The 19,870-nt window shown below is 36.5% G+C and overlaps 1 protein-coding gene across 4 annotated transcripts in view; it reads right to left on the bottom strand.

The window, feature by feature from the left end:
* INTS4 (integrator complex subunit 4) overlaps window positions 1-19,870 on the bottom strand; it is an 85,026-nt gene that overhangs the window by 15,839 nt on the left and 49,317 nt on the right. For all 4 annotated transcript variants that reach the window (XM_074216965.1, XM_074216963.1, XM_074216964.1 and 1 more), the window contains 4 exons: window positions 10,508-10,601; window positions 8,142-8,222; window positions 6,506-6,636; window positions 2,273-2,332 (listed from right to left, as the gene is read on the bottom strand). In XM_074216965.1, coding sequence (XP_074073066.1) covers window positions 2,273-2,332; window positions 6,506-6,636; window positions 8,142-8,222; window positions 10,508-10,601 — 366 coding nt within the window. The remainder of the gene's footprint in view (window positions 1-2,272; window positions 2,333-6,505; window positions 6,637-8,141; window positions 8,223-10,507; window positions 10,602-19,870) is intronic.

A 19,870-nucleotide genomic window follows, 5' to 3' on the forward strand; every position in this document is an offset into this window, starting at 1 on the left:
AAGTCATGGTATGAACTGTGGTCATGAGCCATTATACATTGCCTGAATCCTAATGAATGATCTTGGTCAGGGAACTCATGTACTTGGTTGTACCTAAGTCATTACTGATGGCATTGTTTTATGATTTACTCCTATCCTGAATACAGGTGCATCAGCAAAAGGGGCAGAGCAGAGCAGATGATACATTTAACTTCATTCTATGGGTCAACCCTAGTCTTCTCCTATATGAGAAAGATTCAGCTGCAATATTTCACTACTTAAAACTGCTAAAAGCATGCATCTGGAAGGTAGTAATGTCTCTTACACTGACCACTAACTTTCTATCCCTAGCCTTGAAATTGCCCCTGAACTTGCCATGGTTAGAATTATATTGGAACAAACAGACCATGCAGTCAAGGTCAATGAAGGATTTATTGATGGCCATGACCTCCATTCTGCCTGAAGCGAGTATAACTCTGCTCACCAGGTACCAATAAAGTCAAATCCATTGATTCAAACTTTCATTATCTCAGTTAAGGGATGCAATTGCAACAATGGACAGCTTGGGAGAAAAGAAGAGCCTAAGTTATTCTTTAAAGCCAGAAGGATGTATATTATTGGAAAGGTTTAGAAGAAGTAGTCATGTTGCAAGCACAGGACTAAATTAGACATCTTAGTCCTCATAGATTTTAGTCAGTGAACCAAAGTTAGGTAGACTCTTAGCTTAAAAGAATCTCAAAATCATGAACAAGTTGTCTTCCAGATTCCACCTGAATACTTCCAGTGATGGAAGTCTCACTACTTCAAGAGCCTATCTATTTCATTATTGGACAGCTCTGACTACTAAAATATTCTTACATATATTCAACCAAAATCAGATTTCCTAAACTTTTACCCATTATTTCCACTTCTGTTTTTCTGAGCTCAATGAAATTTAACTCAATTCTACAAACATAACCTCCAACATTCTTGATGATTATAATAAATTAAATTTATATGGAAATGTTAAATTGTGAATCCCTTTTCCCATCTAATACTTAAAATATTGAGGTCAGTAGTGTAAAAATATTTATATCTTCAATTTACAGATAATAAAATTGAGGATTAGGCTCAATTAAGTTAAATAATTTGATCAAGGTCATAATACAGTGATAAAGACCATAACTGAGATATGAATTCTGGTCCTGAGAGAAGTAAGAGCTCTCAGATCATTAAAATCATATATAAAATTAACAGCAAATAAGCATTAAGTGAGAATCTTAAAAATTTTTAAAAATCACAGAATATAAATATATATGAATACATGAGTAGGATTAGCCTGAACAGACTGAGAAATAATGTGGAGATGAAACAGAATTGGAATTGAGGTGAAGAGAATACTACATACAAATCCCAGCTTTGAAAAATAACTTAGTTATGTGGTCCTGGGGCAAATGATTTGACCTTTCTAAGCAACAGTTTCCTCATCAGTAAAATGGGGATTAGCCACAGGGATATTCTAAGGTAAGAACTCTGTAAATCTTAAAGTGACAAAGAAATGTGAGTTGTCATCATTAGACTACAGAAAAGACTTATGGGAGACAAGATTGCTGTTTTTTGAATATATTACAGCTACTATGTATAGAGGCAACATTGAGTACTGGATAGAGATCCAGATATAAAGTCAGGAAGACCTGGATTAAAATCCTGCTTCAGTTACTTCATCTATGTCTTCCTTCACCAATATGTTTTCTAATCATGTGAAATAAAGGCCTATAAGGTCCCTTCTAGTTCTCAATAATTTTATGATTCTATGTGACAGAGGGAACAGAATGCTTGACCTTAGAATGCAGGACTAGAACCAAGGATCTAAAATTACAGTCGGAAAATTTTAGCTCAACATAGAGGAAAATCTAATAATCTGAGAATAATATTAATTAATAATTTCTGAGATTAATTTTAAAATCTAATATTTAATGGAATATTTTATTTCTTGAGATAGTGAGTGCTCTTTCAATGGAGGTCTTCAAGTATAATAGGTGAGAAAATCATAGTTAGGGATACTGTAAAGGGAATTTCTACTTAGTTACAGCTTGCACCTTAGGTGTCCTCTGAGGTATCTTCAAGCTCTGAGATTTTGTCTCTTTAATTTTGGCTATGCATAGAATTAGATTTAGTGATCAACTAACTTTAATTAAGTCTCCTCTCCCTTTCAAACTATGACTTGGAGCAAGTCACTTCAAACAATTTTAGTTTACCATCTATAAAATAAGAGGTGACTACAAGTATAGACTTAGTAAACTAAAATACTTACCTCTGAAATAAGTCCACTTCTTGTAAAAATTTTTCACACATTCCAAAAAGAGGCTCCATTCTATGAGGGAGAAAAACAAGATGATGACACAAATGAATTAAGAACACATTTATTTACAACCATTATGTGCAATGTTCTGTGCTCAGTAATCAAAGGGGTTTTATGCTCACACGTGGAAGGTTTCAGTGCAAAGTCAGATGAAAAGGTCTGATGACCCTTTGGGTCCCATGACAAAACAGATGACAATGAGTCTTTGTTAATATCATTTCCACATACAAAATGATAGCAATTTCTAATGTTGAAACATCTGGGGGGAGTGGCTAGGTGGCACAATGGATACAACACCGGCCCGGGGGGTCAGGAGGGAGTCAGGAGTACCTGAGTTCAAATCCGGCCTCAGACACTTAATAATTACCTAGCTGTGTGGCCTTGGGGCAAGCCACCTAATCCCACTGCCTTGTAAAAACCTTAAAAAAACCATCTGACAGTGTCACAGACTTCGATGGTAAGAATTTGTTTTTAAATTAAAAAAAAAAAAGCAGAGCCTGTCTTCTATGTATAAAACCTGCAAAATGAGAGGGTTCAAGGTCCAAATTATACAGCAACATTCATATTTACACTATAAAAATAATCTCTAATAAAGAGATAACACTCAAGAGACTCAGGAGAATCCCTGAATAAAGACAGACCAAACAGCACATATCTGAGTTTCTCTGTTTAATTACAGATAAAATACATGCTTAACCAGTCAGTTACCAATTAAAAACTATGTTTTCATTCTGATTTATTCCATTTTATTTTTTAAACAATTATTAAAAACTTAACAGTGATCAGCAATAAGTACGAGTTAAAAACTACTTCTAATTAAATTAGGTTTAATGTATAAAGTATTAACAGTACCATTTCAGTTAATACCTTTTAAGTTTTCATCAGAATTTGTTGTACATTCATTCTCATTTACTTTACCTCATATGATGACAGGATGTGTATACACAGTTTTTTAATTCTGCTGCGTTTGGATTATATGCCCCTATACATTATTTTTTAAGTCTTTCCAGATATCTACTTCCTTACCTCTACTGGCTACTGTTTCTTATATGAAAAATTTTAATTAATAGCCCTTTCCCATCCACCCTAAATCTATCTTTTATCCTATGGGACACGTGTAAATCTTGTCAGTCAAGAAGATATATTAGAAAGACTAGGGGGGTGGCTAGGTGGCGCAGTGGATAGAGCACGGGCCCTGGAGTCAGGAGTACCTGGGTTCAAATCCGGTCTCAGACACTTAATAATTACCTAGCTGTGTGGCCTTGGGCAAGCCACTTAACCGCATTACCTTGCAAAAAACCCCCAAAAAACAAAAAACCTTAATAATAAAAAAAAATAAAGTAGAAACTCTGGATGGGCTATGGCATTCCTGGGATTTTTCCTTTTAGAGTTTCTCTCAGGAGCTAAGTAGCAGATTTTTTTCTGTCTTCTTTTTGTGGTCGGGTCCTAACAAATCTGGGCAACTTTCACTTGTGACTTTTGAAATATAATGTACAGACTTTTATTTTTTCTTATAGTTTTTAGAGAATCCTGTGATTCTTAAATCTCTCTTGACCTATTTTTAAAAGATTTTTTTTATTTTTTATTTTTATTTAAGGCAATGGGGTTAGCTGACTTGCCTAAGGTCACGTAGCTAAGCAATTATTAAGTGTCTGAACTCAGAAACTCCTTACTCCAGAGCCAGGGCTCTATACACTGCACCACCTAATTGCCCCCTCCCTGACCCATCTTTGATGTCAGCTGTTTTTTATGCCAGACATTTTAATTTTCTTCTACTTTTTCAATCTTTTGATTTTGTTCTTTAATATGATGGAGCCAATTTATTATTTTTTAGTCTAGTCTACTTTCAGGGAGGCCCTTTCATGGGTAAGCTTTACTATTTTTTCTTCTAAGTTACTTTTCCAATTGTTTCCTCTAAAGGAGTATTTGATTTTAAATTTTTCTTCATTTCTTCTAGGTATTCATATAAGTCTTGTGAAAAACTCTTTTTTTTTCCCCTTTGAGTTTCTTGCTTGCAATCAATTCATATTTACTTGCTTCTTTTGTTGCATCTACAATAATTTTCATTAACATTTTCCTTAATTTATCCTTAGTTACTGAAACAGAGTTTTATACCAGGCAAATTTCCCTCACTACTGTACTTCTGCATGGGACAGCTGGTCCTACTTGGCCTCTCCTTGGGTCCCCTTGGTTCCTGAGCTGATATTCCCCCCTTCCAAGATTAGGTCCTCCTAGATTTTTGATGTTCAGGCAAGATATTCTATGGGGATCTCAGGACAAAGTTTTATGGAATTTCCAGGCATTTGAGTCTGGGCTATCCTGGTTTGAATTCTCTTAGTCAGCTTTGATCATTGCCCCTTTCTGGGGCTAGGCTCCCTAACCTAGAAAACTAACTATCTTGGGATTTTGCTAGGGTGGTTGAGGTGGTGGTGGGGGGTGTATTTTACTTCTAATGCCTCTAGAGACAAAGTGTATCTTTGGCCTGTTTCTGGTGACAATGGAAGGTCATTAGCTTGTATTTCTGTGTTAGCTTTACTGATGGTTCCATTTTCTATGATGTGGACTTCTGGATGATATTTTGTATAATTCTGAGGAAAAAAGAATTTTGAATATAATTTCTCTTTGGAGTTTCTTCCAGTTTCCCAAATCTAGCTTTAATTTTAATCTGTAAGTTTATTTTTTCAATTTTTATTTAACTAGGGCAGCAAGGTGGTACAACAGACAGAACACCAGCCCTAGAGTCAGGAGGACCTGAGTTCAAATTCAGTCTCAGACACTGAATAACCACCTAGCTGTGTGACCTTGGGCAAGTCACTTAACCCCATTGCCTTGCAAAAACCAAAAAAAAATTTTTTTTATTTAACTTTATTCCAAATACACATAAGATAGTTTTCAACAATCATTTTGTAAAATTTTCTCTTTCATTCTTCCCTCTTCCTCCCTAAGATTTCAAGTAATATATAGATTACACATATAACAATCATATTATACATATTTCTATATTTATACATATTAGTCACCTCATTTGATTTCTTAATCATCATTCAATCTGGGGAAAATTGCATGTTTTTGCTGAAATATGTGAGAGCAAGTTAATCTATTTCTATTCAGATTTGATTATTTTTAAGCTCTTGCTTGCATAAATTTTATAGATATAAAATGTTAGAATCAGAAGAACACTGTACACCCTAACAGCAACATGGGTGATGATCAACCTTAACGGACTTGCTCATTCCATCACTGCAACAATCAGCCACCTAATCCCATCACTGCAAGAATCCTGGATAACTGGGGTGGCTAGGTGGCACAGTGGATAAAGCACAAGCCCTGGAGTCAGGAGTACCTGGGTTCAAATCCAGTCTCAAACACTTAATTACTTAGCTCTGTGGCCTTGGGCAAGCCACTTAACCCCATTTGCCTTGCAAAAACCTAAAAAAAAAAAAAAAGAATCACGGACAATTTTGGAGTATTTGTGATGGAGAATACCATCTGTATCCAGAGAAAGAACTGTGGAGCTTGAACAAAAACCAAAGACTATTCAAAGACCTTCAATTTAGAAAAAAAAACCCATTATCTTATTATGTAATTTTGCTGTGTCTTATACTTCATTCTTCTTAAGGATATGATATCTCTCTCATCACATTCAACTTAGATCAATGTATACTATGGAAACAATATAAAGACTAACAGATTGCTTTCTATGGGGGGTGGGGTAGGTGAGGGAAGCAAGATTAGGGGGAAAATCATAAAACTCAAAATAAATAAAATCTTTCTAAAAAAGAAAAAAGACCCACTTCAAACTTCACCTTGGGCAAATCACTTAACTTCTTTGGGTCTCAGTTTCTTCATAATGCAAATGAGGAGTTTGGACTTGATGACCTCCATGGTGTCTTCTACCTCTAAATCTAGAATTCTTTGATCCAATGGACTCCTCTCTAATCCAGTCTTCTCATTTCACAGTGGGCATATTGGGAAATTGGAGCCCAGAGAGGGAAAAATGATTTGCTGAAGATGAAGTCACAGATTGGTAGCAGTCAAATTAAGAACCAAGGTTTCCTGATTTCGACTCTAGGGAATTCATAAGATTACACTTAAAGAGAGCTTCATTTGAAGGAGTCTCTTCTCCTTATCGATCACTTATTAATGCAAAAAATTAATTTTTCCTATGTGCAAGGAATCACTCACCCTCTAGTAGTCCGTGCTGTTACTATAAGCTGCAATGCCTTGGCCTGCAGCCTCATGTGATGGATAATCACCACTTGTCTGCTTTCCACTCCACTATACATGAATTCCATCTTGTAAGTTTCTTCCATGATCTAGAAACAAAATGGCATTGTCTGTTAATGACTATAATGATCCCATACTCAATTAAGACATTTAATATTCTTAGTGTAGTTTAAATTTTTTTTTATTTATTTAAGGCAATGGGTTTAAATGACTTGCCCAAGGCCACACAGCTAGGTAATTAATAAGTATCTGAGGCTGGCTTTGAACTCAGATTCTCCTGACTCCAGGGCCGGTATTCCATCCATTACGCCACCTAGCTGCCCTGACATTTAATATTCTTTAGTAGGGGTGCTTTAGAGCAACAGGTCATGGTACAATGGAGATAGAGTTTTATAAATATTAAAATGTTCTTTAACATTATCATTGCTGTTTAAAATTTAAAAAAATTGCTTCCAAGCATATTATAAAATATCAAGGTGATGCCCAAATATTCTTACCTTTAACTGATTCTGAGAAATAGTGAAGAAACAATCACAGTCAACTGAATAACATCTGTTCACATCTGCCTGACTTTTTATGACCCTACAGATCATAGCATGCAACCTGCTAGGCCTTTCTATGCTACACTATCTTTAAAGTCTGTCCAAGATATTTTTGCTCCACTCATGAAACCATCTATCCATCTCATCCTCTGTCTTCAGTTTCTCCTTTTGCTTTCAATCTTTCCCAAAAAGAGGGTCTTTTCCAATGAGTCTCATCTTCTCATTATGTGGTCAAAGTATTGTAGCTTCAGTTTCAATATTTCATCTTCCAATGAATAGTCTGAATTAAATTTTTCCAAGTATTTTTCATCTCCATGATGTCCAAGGGACTTTTAAGTCTTCTCTAACATCAAATTCAAGTCTCAATTTTGTGGTATTCAGTTTATAGCTTTTGACATGTGTCTATAAATACATACAGACACCCCAACTCCCCCCATGGATATGATACGGAGTTGAGAGACATGCATACACAAGTTCAAATTTGGACTCAGGCATTCATTGATGTGAAAGTTGGTCAAGTAACTTTACAGTTATACCCTGATTTCCTTAACTGTAAAGTGGGGATAATAGAATCTAATTCTCCAGGCTGTTGTGAGGATCAAAGAGATATAACTTGTAAAACATTAAGAACAGTTCCTGGTACATAGTAAATGCTATCTAAATCCTAGCTAATAAAAACACATATTATATATTGTTAATATTTTAAATGTATAGCTATAGAGATCTTCAAGGTCTACAAAGTTAATTAAACTTCAACCAATCCCGTGATGAAAGTATTATTATCTTCATTTTACAGATGTGGAAACTGTTAGAGGTTAAGTGACTTGCTCAGGAGTTAGAGTTAATGAGTGTGAGGCAGGATTTAAACTCAGGTCTTTCTAATAATTCCAAGTCTCACATTCTATTCCATTTATTACCTCACTATCGAAAAGGCTGTGGATCAGGAATCACAGTGTAAAAAAAACTTGACATAGATTACTATACGCTTGGTCCTGAGGTCTGCCCTTGGTTCTCACCAGGCTGTGACCAAAGGGCTATCAGGCCAAACTCACCTGTTTAGCGGCAGCCGATGCCATGTCACTCTGCTTTAGGTAGAGAGGAGCAGCCATGTGCCACAGCTTTTCTTGCAAGGCCTGCCAAGAAAGTAACCCTGATGCAGCAGACCATCAATGGAATAACATCTACAAAGACTTCATGGTGCTCAGCACAGCACTGGAACAAACTCAGTGCTTGATAAATGTTTACTGATTAATAGTGCAGTTTTACAAGGTTTAGAAATACTGAAAAGCGCCAATTTGGAGCAGGGAGTATATCTTGTTATTTGACTAATGGCAAGTCCCCGGGGGATGAGGCAGCAGAGACTAGTAGACAATGGGGATGAATACTCTTCAAATTAATAAATCATAACACTTCTTAATTAAACCATATTATGCTGTCAAAGACAGAAGGATCTGTATACATACAAATTAGAATGTAAGTGTATTAAAAAATACAATGCTCTAAGAGGTCAGGTGAAGGAAAGGCCTTATTTATAGGAGAGACAATGCCTGAAGTAGGCCTTGAAGGATGAGCCAGGAGGCAGAGGCCAGGGAATGATGCAGAAGATACCTGTGTGTGATGGCAAAGGCCTTAGACCAGAATCCTAACTCCAAAACCTTCCACCTGACTTCCTGCAAATTCATCACTTCCTTAACTTAAAATATGACAATTGGATTAGTTGATCTTAAAATTCTTTCTTGCTCTGAATTTTATGATCTACTTTGATCTTCAGTTTAAAAATTAAAAAAAAATCTTTCATGTTCAGGTCCAATTCAATCAAATTTATTATGAAGGCCAGTATTAAACACAGAAAACTGCACAGTAAGGTACTTAAAATAATGTTTGTTGCCTATTGTGGGGAAGGGAGGCAAAACAGGCTGACTTTCACTAGGAGACATGTAGAAGATATGGATAAGTATCTGGCACTTGTTTTCTCATTGTCATTTGAATTTGATTCACAAAATTTCAGAGCTAAGGAGAAGGCTAGAGTTGGAAGGATCCTGAGGATACAGGTTAACAGTGGTAGAAATGCCTTTTGAATATAGAACATCAGAACATATGATAGAAAATATTAAAGTATCAAATGATAGAGCTCATATAGTCCAACTACTTTCTTTTCTACAGAAATGGAAATAAGTTCAGACAAAGAAATGAAATCTCCAGGGACAAACAGTGAATCAGTAGGAGAAATACTAGTTCAAAGACTCCTGACTTTCATGCTAGTATTATTGACACCATGCTTTATAACCAGGAAGAACTATGTAAATAGAGCCTACTGTCAATGTTAGCCTTGGCAAGGCATTATTATCAGTTTACAAATAATGAAATGGAGGCTAAGAGAAAATAAGAAAATGAATGGAATTGGCACTCAAACCTAGTATTCTTTTATAACATACCAAATGCTAATGGAGAAAATAGCCTCTGACAACTATCTTGGTCTTTCTTGCCCACTCTCATTTATTCTGATCTTAGTCAAAATATGATTAATCACTCAAGATACTAAAAAGATTGAAGCTAAAAGTAGACTATGATCACTGCAGACTTATCAACTGGAAATTGTCTCTTATGGTGTCCCCTAAACCTATGTACTGGTTTATTGTTCAGATAATTACTAACTGGTCTAACTCTGTTGACCTAAAATAGCTTCTTGGACCACAATCCTGTAAAAGATTTATTGGTTAGCAAAGATGAAATGTTAGTAAGGGTTTGCTTTTGAAGAGCAAAGAAAATTAGGCTATTTTGCTAAAAACTTTAATAACTCATGCCTCCATAAAGAATACAAGAAAATTTAAAGTCCTTTGTCATTCAAATTTTACATTTCCATCAAAAGAATGATTTACTCAGGATCTTGATATAAACAAATTCCTTGGCAAGACATCTTAAACACATGAACACATTTCTCTGGCTGCTTGGTGTGCTGATGTCCCATATTCACAAAACTTTAAAGCTTTACCAACTATCCCAAAGGATCAGAAAAATAATCTGTTTCCTGGAAGAGCTATTATTTTTTAATTAAAAGGCAAATTTAATTATACTTGTAAATATGTGGTTTCTGAAAGAGGACAAATTTCTTTCTGTAAACACTAACAACAAACAACTGCTACTTCTCACTCTTATATGGGGCTTCAAGTCTCACAAAGGTTTTTCCTTGAAACTCCATGAGACAGGTTAAGGATGGACATTATTGATCTTCATTTTACAAATTAAAATACTGAAGTTCAGAGGAATTCAGTATGTGTCCTTAACCACAAAACTAGTCAGGGTGTCATAACTGGTTTCCAACCAAGGCCAGCACTGTTCATTGAGATCTCTAAGACTTGCCCTAGGGTTTAAAAAAATCATTACATCATAACTACCACAACCACAGGCAGGGCCAAACCTTGATGAGAAGCAGCTGACACTGAAGATAAGTGGCGGAAAAGTCTGCTACTCCTGCTAGGTCAGACTGAAGTTCTCCAAGTCTCTGCAGGTCACTGCAAGATAGAAAACCCAGAACAAATGGAGATGGGGAATACAAGAAATAACAATCATCTCATGAGACCAAAAACTTTAAAATACAGGGACCCCAACAGTCTTAGACACAGAATGTTAAAGATGAAAAGGAGCCTTAGAAATCATTACTATGATACCCTTCTTTTACAGAGAGAAATTGCGGCTCAGAGAAGGTGACCTATGAATTTCATACCCAAGGCCATAAAGTGGCAGGTCTATAATTCATAGACTAGACTCATAGATCATAGAATTTGGAGCTGTAAGAAATCTCATAGGAATATAGTTCAATTCACTCATTTTTACAGAGGAGAAAACTGAAGTCCTGAGAGGTGAAAGGATCTATGCTAAAGTCAGACTAGGTGAATACCAGACAACAGCTGCTGTTCAGTTGTATCTTGTGACTTTTGACGCAATTTGGCATTTTCTTGGCAAAAGATACTGGAATGGTTCACCATTTTTTTTCTCCAGTTCATCTTACAGATGAAGAAATTGAGGCAAACAGGATTAAATGACTTGCCCAAATTCTCATAGCTAGTAAATCAGATTTGATGAATCTTTCTTACTCCAGGCCTGGCACTCTAACCATTATGTTACCTAACTGCTCAAAATACTGCTTCTGCAAAAGCTAGACATTAGTGTAAGCCCTCTTGGAAGAAAGGATCCTTTAACAACATTCCCTACAAGTGGTCATCTAGATTTTACCCTAAAGACCTTGCTGGGGAGCCTCTGCTCTTTATGTGTGTTTCCTTGACCTACCTCTCCTTTGCTCTCCAGATAGATTTTTCACCATGTGAGAGATGCCCAGCTAGCTGTGCAGCTGTCTAGAATTGGGCATCTGCCAAATTCATCCTACTCTTTTTTTGGCTGGCTGGCACACCAGGCCCCGCAGTCATTCATTCATTATGCTACAGGACTCTAAAGACTGCGGGTACCTTTCATTTGGACAGAATAACAAGCAACACATTTTCCTTCAACTAAGGGAAAAATTAACTAGCAGCATTCACAAAAATAGGAAGCCTTGGTGAGGAATATAAAAGTTTCTCAGAGAAAAGCAATATGACCCAGAGAAAAGAACCCTGGACTTGGGAGGCAGGGTAGCTGGGTTCAGGACCTGGTTTGACTACATTCTCTAATGGTCCAATGTAGACTAAACCCTGAAATAAGAGCTCTGTGAAAGCAAATACACGGAGGCATGTGCACACACAGGCACATGCATGTACACAGAACCCAACAAGAGGAGGTAGATCAATGCAATACTCCCTAGTGACTTCCAGAAGAAAATATCTGCACTACTGACTTCACAAAACTCTTGGGAGGATTAAATTGGGACCATAACAATAGCTACTACTCACTGATAGCACTTTAAGATTATTTTTATTCTTTCTTTTTAAAAAATATTTTATTCATTTGTTTTTCCAATTACTTGTAATGGCAAGGTTTTTGACTTTTACATTTCTCTCTCTCTCTCCCCCTCTGATATAGGCTCTATATTTATAACCAGAGCACTTTAAGATTTACCAAGACCTTTTCTTACAGAAATCTTGAAAAGTAGGCAGAGGAAGCAGTTTTCTCCCAGAGAGTGAGGTAAGGAGGCCTAGGCTCAAAAAGGCCAGGTGACTTGCATCTGTTCACAAGGCTGCTTGCCTAGGACCCAGAATTTTAAACAGAGGTTTTCCTACCTCCAAGGCCAGAGTCTTTTTTTGATTATTATCTCTCAATTAGAATGTCAATGAAGCAGTAGGAGGAGAGCTGACCTGGCATCCAAGAAGCCAAGTCTGATCTAAATCACACAGCCTGGCTATGTGAGCCTCAGGGTTCCAAGCAGCTTTAAGAACCTAAGTTGCAGGGAGATTGTCAATTTGCATTGGCTAAGGAGATACCTCACTTTGGAGATTTGTGTATCAGTGAGTTACTGAAGAAAGTGCTCATTCCTACTAAGCAGTTTACAAGTATAATATTAATATTGAAATGTTATAATCATATATTATGTTTATAATTATATAACAGATACAAAACCTAGTATTTTAAAAAACACTTGAAAACAAAATAAATGGAGTTTAATATAATATATAATAAAATATAAACAATAACATAATAAATATTTTCTATACAAAGCCAAGAACCAGCATTATATGTAATGGATCACTTACTACTAAGCAGTCTATAAGTATATTATTATTATTGTTATAATGTCACATAGTATAACCATATATTATATTCACATGCAACAATTATATCTTATAATCAAAGATATAAAACCTACTGTTTTTATAAAGCATTTGAAAACAAGAATGGAAGCGTAATGTAATAAAAATAATATAATAAGTATTATCTATAACCAAGAGTCAGCATAATATGTAATGGAAATAAATTAGAGGTCTTTCCAATAATATCAGGATAAAGCAAGGATGTTCATTCTCATAACTACTATTTCAAGCAGTCCTAGACATGCCAGTTATGGCAACAAGAAAAGAAATGGAGAGAACAAGCATAGAAGAAACAAAATTATCACTTTTTGCAAAGGATACAATTGTTTAGAGAACACTAGAGTCAACTAAAAATAAATGGAACAATTTATAACTTCAACAAAATTATAGGATTTATATTATCCCCCACTTATATTATCAGTATTTCTGTTACCAATAAGACCCAATAAGAGGAAAACTAGAAAAGAGAAAAATCCATTTAAAATAATTACAGAATGTATAAAACACTTGAGAATCTACCTGCCATGGCACAGAGAACTATATAACTATAAATACAAAAGACTGTAATAAAGATAGATCCAAAATTAAAAAAGGGAGGAAACTGTTAATGAATAGGCCGTGTCAACATAAAATAACTTAGAAAAATTAAGTTACTCAGTGCATGCCAGTGAAACCATCAAAGAATTATTTAGTTTAGAGAGCTTATTAGAGATCAAGGAAAAATAACAAAATTGATCTGAAGGAACAGGAGGTCAAAAATATCCAGGGGAAGTAGTGAAAACATGGAGAGGAGGTCTGGCAATACTGAGTGTCAAACTTTTCAACAAAGTAATATTCATCAAAACAATTAGGTACTGATTCGAAATAGAAAAGTTGATAAATAGAAAAGATTAAACAAAATATAGAAGCGAACAAAAAAAGTAGCCTGATATTTGAATATCTCAAAGACCCGAGCTCCTAAGGCAAGAATTCCTTCTTCAACAAAAATTGCTGGATATCCTGGAAAGAAGTCTGACAGAAACAGTTACAGATTAAGACCTATCACATAGCTAAATTCTTTATAACCTAGACATAAAAGGTGAAGCTATAAACAAAATTAGAGGGGCAAGGAAAAACTTACCTTTTATATCTATGGGTGGAGAAGACTTCATGATCAAACAAGAAATAGTATAGATCACAGCAGAAGAAAAAGTGAACAGTTTTAGCATGCTCACATGAAACATTTTTTTTGGAATATATGCATATTTATTGCAAAGATTAAGTTTTGCTTCTCCCCTTACCCAGTTTTGGGGGCTGAGAAGCTGAGCATATGTTTTTGTTAATTAAAAAATAAATTAAACAGACTAAATGAAGGCAAATATTAAACCAATTCTTAAAGAACTCAGAACACGATGTTCTACAATTTAACTGGTATTTTGTCAATCAATCAGGACACAATGAATGTTTGCTCCTTTACTGATTAAGTGGTTATGAGAACAAGAGTCAAAGTGAAAAAAATAATATTGATTTCAAAACAGACAAGAAACCACTAGAAAATATAGTGAAATCTGGTAAAGAAAAATAGTCCTTCTCATTCCCATCTCTACTCTAAATAGGAGGCACTTAAGCAGAACTGAGTCCATATGAAGGTGTAAATATTTTTGAAACATTTTGAGCACAGTTGCTTTGCTTGATGAGTTGCACAAACAATGTAACAGATTAAATATATTATTTTTTAAAATCCTTGTTTCTGTTAAAATTCATGGATAAAACCAGTCACAAAATTAAATGCTGATTAAATTCTTAAACCAAATGTTATTTATGGCAAATATTTCTCTTTCTGTCCCTGAGAATCTCCAAACTCTGAATTTACTAATAATTCTACTGAGAGATTTACATAGTAACAAGGTATGTTAGAAAGATCAAAATAAGAACAGTTTTGGTGATTTTTCAAAAGCTATTTTCAACTCTGCTCCCAGATGATTACAGATTATAAACATTTCCTTTCCACCTCACTATTTTCTGAAAAACTTCCCAGATTAGAAAATGTGCACAGTTCCAGTGAGACTTCCAAAGCTGGGTGGCAGACATATTGTTTCAAAGAACACAACCACACCATAGACAGAAGCCAATATATAAAACATTCCTAAGAGAAAACACAAGATGCACTTTATATAAATTACTATCACTTCTAAGCAAACTAAGCATACCATCTGTTTCACAATCCGCCCCAGAAAAAACACACATGTCCTGAAACTCCATTCATAAAATCCCAGAAAGGGAAGGAGCCAGAGACACTGAAGACATCATCTGACAGCTCTCTAGGATCTGGTTCAGGTCGTCATCTCTTTTGATCCAGACTCCTCTGTCTTTTACAATGGTCCTTCCTGTCTGCAGTCTAATGTATTCCTTCAGAACACTGGTCAAGGAGCTTTCTTAATGGATTGATCATATCACTCCTGTGTAATAATAACTATCATTATAGAATGCTTGCAAAGTCCCTTACAAATACTACCTCATTTGATTCTCAAACCCCTCAGGAGGCTGTTGCTTTTACTATCCCCATTTTACAACCTTGACTCTGAAGAAATGGAAGCACAGTGACTTGCTCAGGGTCACATAACTAATATATATATACATACATGAGGCCACATTTGAACTTGGATTTTACTGTCACCAGGATCAAAGCTCTATCCACAATGCCAACTAGCTGCTTCTTTATTCAAAGATCTTCAGTATTCTTCCTATTGAGACCTTCTGGCTGTGACATTCAAGTGGCTCCACAACCTGGCTCCCATATACCTTTGCAGTCTTACGTCATAAGATTTTCCTTCACATACTCTGTATTTAATTCTACCCTGGGTTCCCTAGTTTCATCCTGCCTCTCCTGCCTTTGTTCATCCAGTTTCTGTGTGGAATGGTATATGTGGCTTTGGACCCCTTTCCCTTGGAGGCTAATCTTGAGTACCACCTTCAGGTACAAGTGATCTCTTCCTCCTCAAACATATCAGAGCACTTTGATTGGATCTCCCCTTTGCTCACCCATCTAGTAAAAAGAAATTTTGTTGAATGATTTTTTTGACTTTTATAATTCATTAATTTATTAGTTAGCTGCATATGTATAGTTGTATATATTTTACTACGATTATTTTTTTGCTACTGTGAAAAGATATGGTCACTGTCTGCCCTCTGGTCCCCTCTGAACTGGTGCATACATGCTGTGTCCATCCTTCCAACATCTCCAGCCCCTCCTCCTTCACCATGCCCTTTAGAATTACTGGTCTATTAGAAACAAACCTGCCTCCCTCGCAGACCCACAAGGCCTCTCCTTGCTTCCAATAGAAGATAAACTCCCTGAGGCAGGGGCACTTCTATCCTGTCTTTGTGTCCCTGACAAGCAGTCAAGGCCTGGAACACAGAGGGTGCTAAAATGCACCAGCTCTAATCAGGAGGAGGTGAGTTCAAATCCAGCCTCAGACACTTCCTAGCTGTGTGTGAGCTCCCTGGCAGAGTCTAAATCCACGGAAGCAGGGCCATCTATTACCTAAACATGGACATCTCAATTTGGGATGAAAGAGAAATTTCCAGTGCTAGATAGTTCCTATAAACACGAAGGTTCTTTCTGATGTTAAGCCAAAACCCACTCTCCCAGAGCTTTCGCCCCCAGAACTAAGTTCTGATTTCTGAAGAATCACAAAATACGTCTGTGCAGACAGCTTGATACCCTTCCATCTCTTCTCCTTCAGGGCTCCAGGGGTGAGGTGGTTTCTTAGCTGATCCTCTAGCATGCTCCCACACTTGCCACCCCCTGACCATCTTTGAGGCATGCTGCCTTCAGGCGGGCCTCCTCCAGCTCCAGGGCCCAGGTTCTGAATGCCCAGCAGCCACCGTCTCGCTCTTAGTCATGTTCAGGTTGGGCTGCTGCTGCACACTTTCTACTAAACCCTCCCTGCTAACTCTGTTCCATAACTCTTCCTCACCTTTATTTGCTGCCTTCCCCTTTGGGCAGGGAGGGGGACTGTCTTGTTGACTTTTTTAATTCTCTGTAGCACTTAGCACCTGGTAATAGTCATTGCTTAATAAATGTCTTTCCCATTATTAATGCTTTGCCTGCAGCTGAACATAAAACTGCAGACATCATCTGACCAAGGAGCCAGACAGGGGGCTCTGGCATTTAATGACAGGGAGTCTGGCAGAAACATCCACCCGCTTGGATGGAGCTTCAGCTTCTGCTGCTGCTGCTGCTGAATGGTGATAATCTGCCTGCTCACCGCCCTCAAGAGGAGTGGAGAAGTAGGGGCTCTGTAAATCTTAAAATAATACAGAAATGCAAGCCAATTCATCTTGTGATCTCCGCATAAGTCAGTCTAAAAAGCTCATTAGAATGGTTTTTTTTTTAAAGCACCCAACACCTATAGTTTACCTGACCCTCCACAGGAGATCTCAGAGAGCCAGTTATCTATCAGAGGTGAGGCTTGAACCCAGGTTTTCCTGATTCAGGCCTGGTCTCTATCCACCCACAATGTCATGATGCTTCTCACTCAGAGGATGAACAGAATCAACATCTTTATTCCAGTGGGGCTAAGAAAATAGACACTGAGACGGATTGTTTTCTTGAAATGAATTTTCACTAAGCCTAAAGAAGCTCATCTTTCCTCCAGAATTCCTAAAATTTTCTTGTAATCAGTACCCATTTTCTCCTTCCTTTCTCTTGGGGTCCCTCTCCTGCATCTGGTACCGAAGAGAGCAAAAGGGTTTAAATACCCCTTTTACTAAGACTGTATTCCAATGCCTTCAGGTAGCAGCATTTTTTCAAGGCAGTTTTAGAAGTAGTTCAGAGAACAAAAATAAATGAAAGTCATAAGAAACTTAAAAGTCGGTAAGGAGGTTCCCTGTGCTAACAGCAGGTCCCTGCAGAGTTTCAAAACTTCTTACATTTCTCTTGCCCCAAGGGCCTAGCTGGGTCCCCTATCAATCTCTTTCAGGGCAATGCTAACTCCAGTGACCCCAGGTCTCCACCAAAGTTTCCTAAATCACCACCTTCCGGGTTGGTTTGTGGCAGTCAGGGAAGTTTTTTTTTTTCACATTTCTCTGGTTCTTGGTATATACTACCTTCTACAGTAGGGAAAAGTTATTTACACTTCCTGAAAGCATTTGCTCCCGCTCTGCCTCAAATATTCTTCAGTCTTCTCAGTTTACTGAATTCATCCCCCTCACTCAAAAGTACCTACTTTAGGAAGTCTCTTTTGACTCTCCTCCCAGGCAAGGGACCCTGTCTGCACCTGTTTTAAGTGGCTTGGCAATATCCATAGATGTCATATTCTCCAACTGGACTATAAACTGTCAAGAGCAGTGAATTTTACCTAATCTTTGTATCCCCCCCAAAGTCCTCTATATAGGCACTGAATAATATCTGTTGAATTGCTGCTTAAGTGGAAGAAGACATGGAATAATGGAGAGATTTTTAGAGTTATTAGTTCACTAAAATGTTTTTACTGAAAATAAGTTTTTAACATGTTTATGTTTTCTAAGTTTTATTTATAATAAAAAGCATGAAAAAGAAAGATAATTTTGAGGATCAGATTAGAGATCTAATTGCTAATATGGTCTGACCATGTTCTTTATGTTTTTATTATTTCTATATTTTTCTAGGGTCTATTATATACTATCTGGCACATAGTATTTAACAACTGTTGTGTGAATGAATTTCTAAGGCCCTTCTACTCTCCCCAGTTTTTAATTCTGTAATTCTTCATATAAGCAATCCATTCAATATCATACTCCCCAGGCTTCTGAAGGTTAAGAATTGAACTGTATACTTCTTTAGATCCCATCACACAAGGCCTTGGACATAACAAGCACAGCAAAAATATCTGATTAACTACAGAGCAAGATTTTTAAAAAAAGGAACAAATTTTAAATCCCATTTCGTTAACAAAATAATAACTGGCACTAGGAATACTTGAGGGCAAGAGAAGAAGTGCTCCCTCTAAACCAGAGATGAAAGATGGCAGATATGGCTCATTAAAAGTAAAATTTGACATCAACTACAAAATTTTGATAACCAGACTTGGCTTTTGAATGTCATTTTTTTAGAAATTTCTATTCCTTTCATTTTCATTTAAATTCTTTTGTCAAGGAGTCTAAAACTGCAAAGAGCTTCTTTCTAATGGATTTTATGTCTTCACTAATCATCAATCAGACCTAGATCTGATAAGGAGGGGAAAAGGCAAGGAATTTTAAAAAATATACTCATAAAGAAGATCAAAATACCTAGCTCAAGAAATTCATTCCCTCAAAAAAATTTTTTATTAAGTGTCAACTACAAGTATGATATGGTCTTTTTTTTTAAACCATATCTGTGATTTTATAGGTTTTTTTGTACTCTAATAGCTTTTAATCTAGTAGGGAAAGTAAGACAGGAGAGAGACTAAGGAGGAAAAAGGGGGTAACAAGTCTTCTCAACCCTTATTTGTACTACTTCTTAAAATTGTTGAAACAAAAATACTTTGTAAACTATAAGTAACATCGTGATTATCAATATTATTTTTTTCTATTTTTGTTTGGCAATGGGGTTAAGTTGTCCAAGGTCACACAGCTAAGTAATTTTTAAGTGCCTGAGGCTGGATTTGAACTCAGGTCGTCCTGACTCCAGGGTCTGTGCTCTATCTACTGCACCACCTAGCTGCCCCTCATTATCAATATTATTAAGAATAAGCTATATTATTTTGCTTAAATTATAAACAACTCTAAAACCGAAATCTTTCATCTGAAAAAAATTTACTAAACAAATAAACATCCCTAAACTAAAACATCTGATTTACACTGCACGAAAAGATACCCAAGTGTGGCTGTGTTTACTTTAAGTAAAAAGGATACAGGAGGGAGTAGGTAAAGAAAGGGCAAATATTGGGGAAGAGAGGGGGAAAGTGGGGGGGGGTGAAAGAGAGGAGAGGAAAAAGGAACAGAGAGAGAAGGGTTAGAGACAGAGAGTAATATATAATGAATGGAATGGAATGAGTACCAATGAGAGCCACATGAGATGCTTTGACAGTTCAGGGAAG

Source organism: Macrotis lagotis, chromosome 1 (assembly GCF_037893015.1).
Source record: "Macrotis lagotis isolate mMagLag1 chromosome 1, bilby.v1.9.chrom.fasta, whole genome shotgun sequence".
Classification (NCBI taxonomy): domain Eukaryota; kingdom Metazoa; phylum Chordata; class Mammalia; order Peramelemorphia; family Peramelidae; genus Macrotis; species Macrotis lagotis.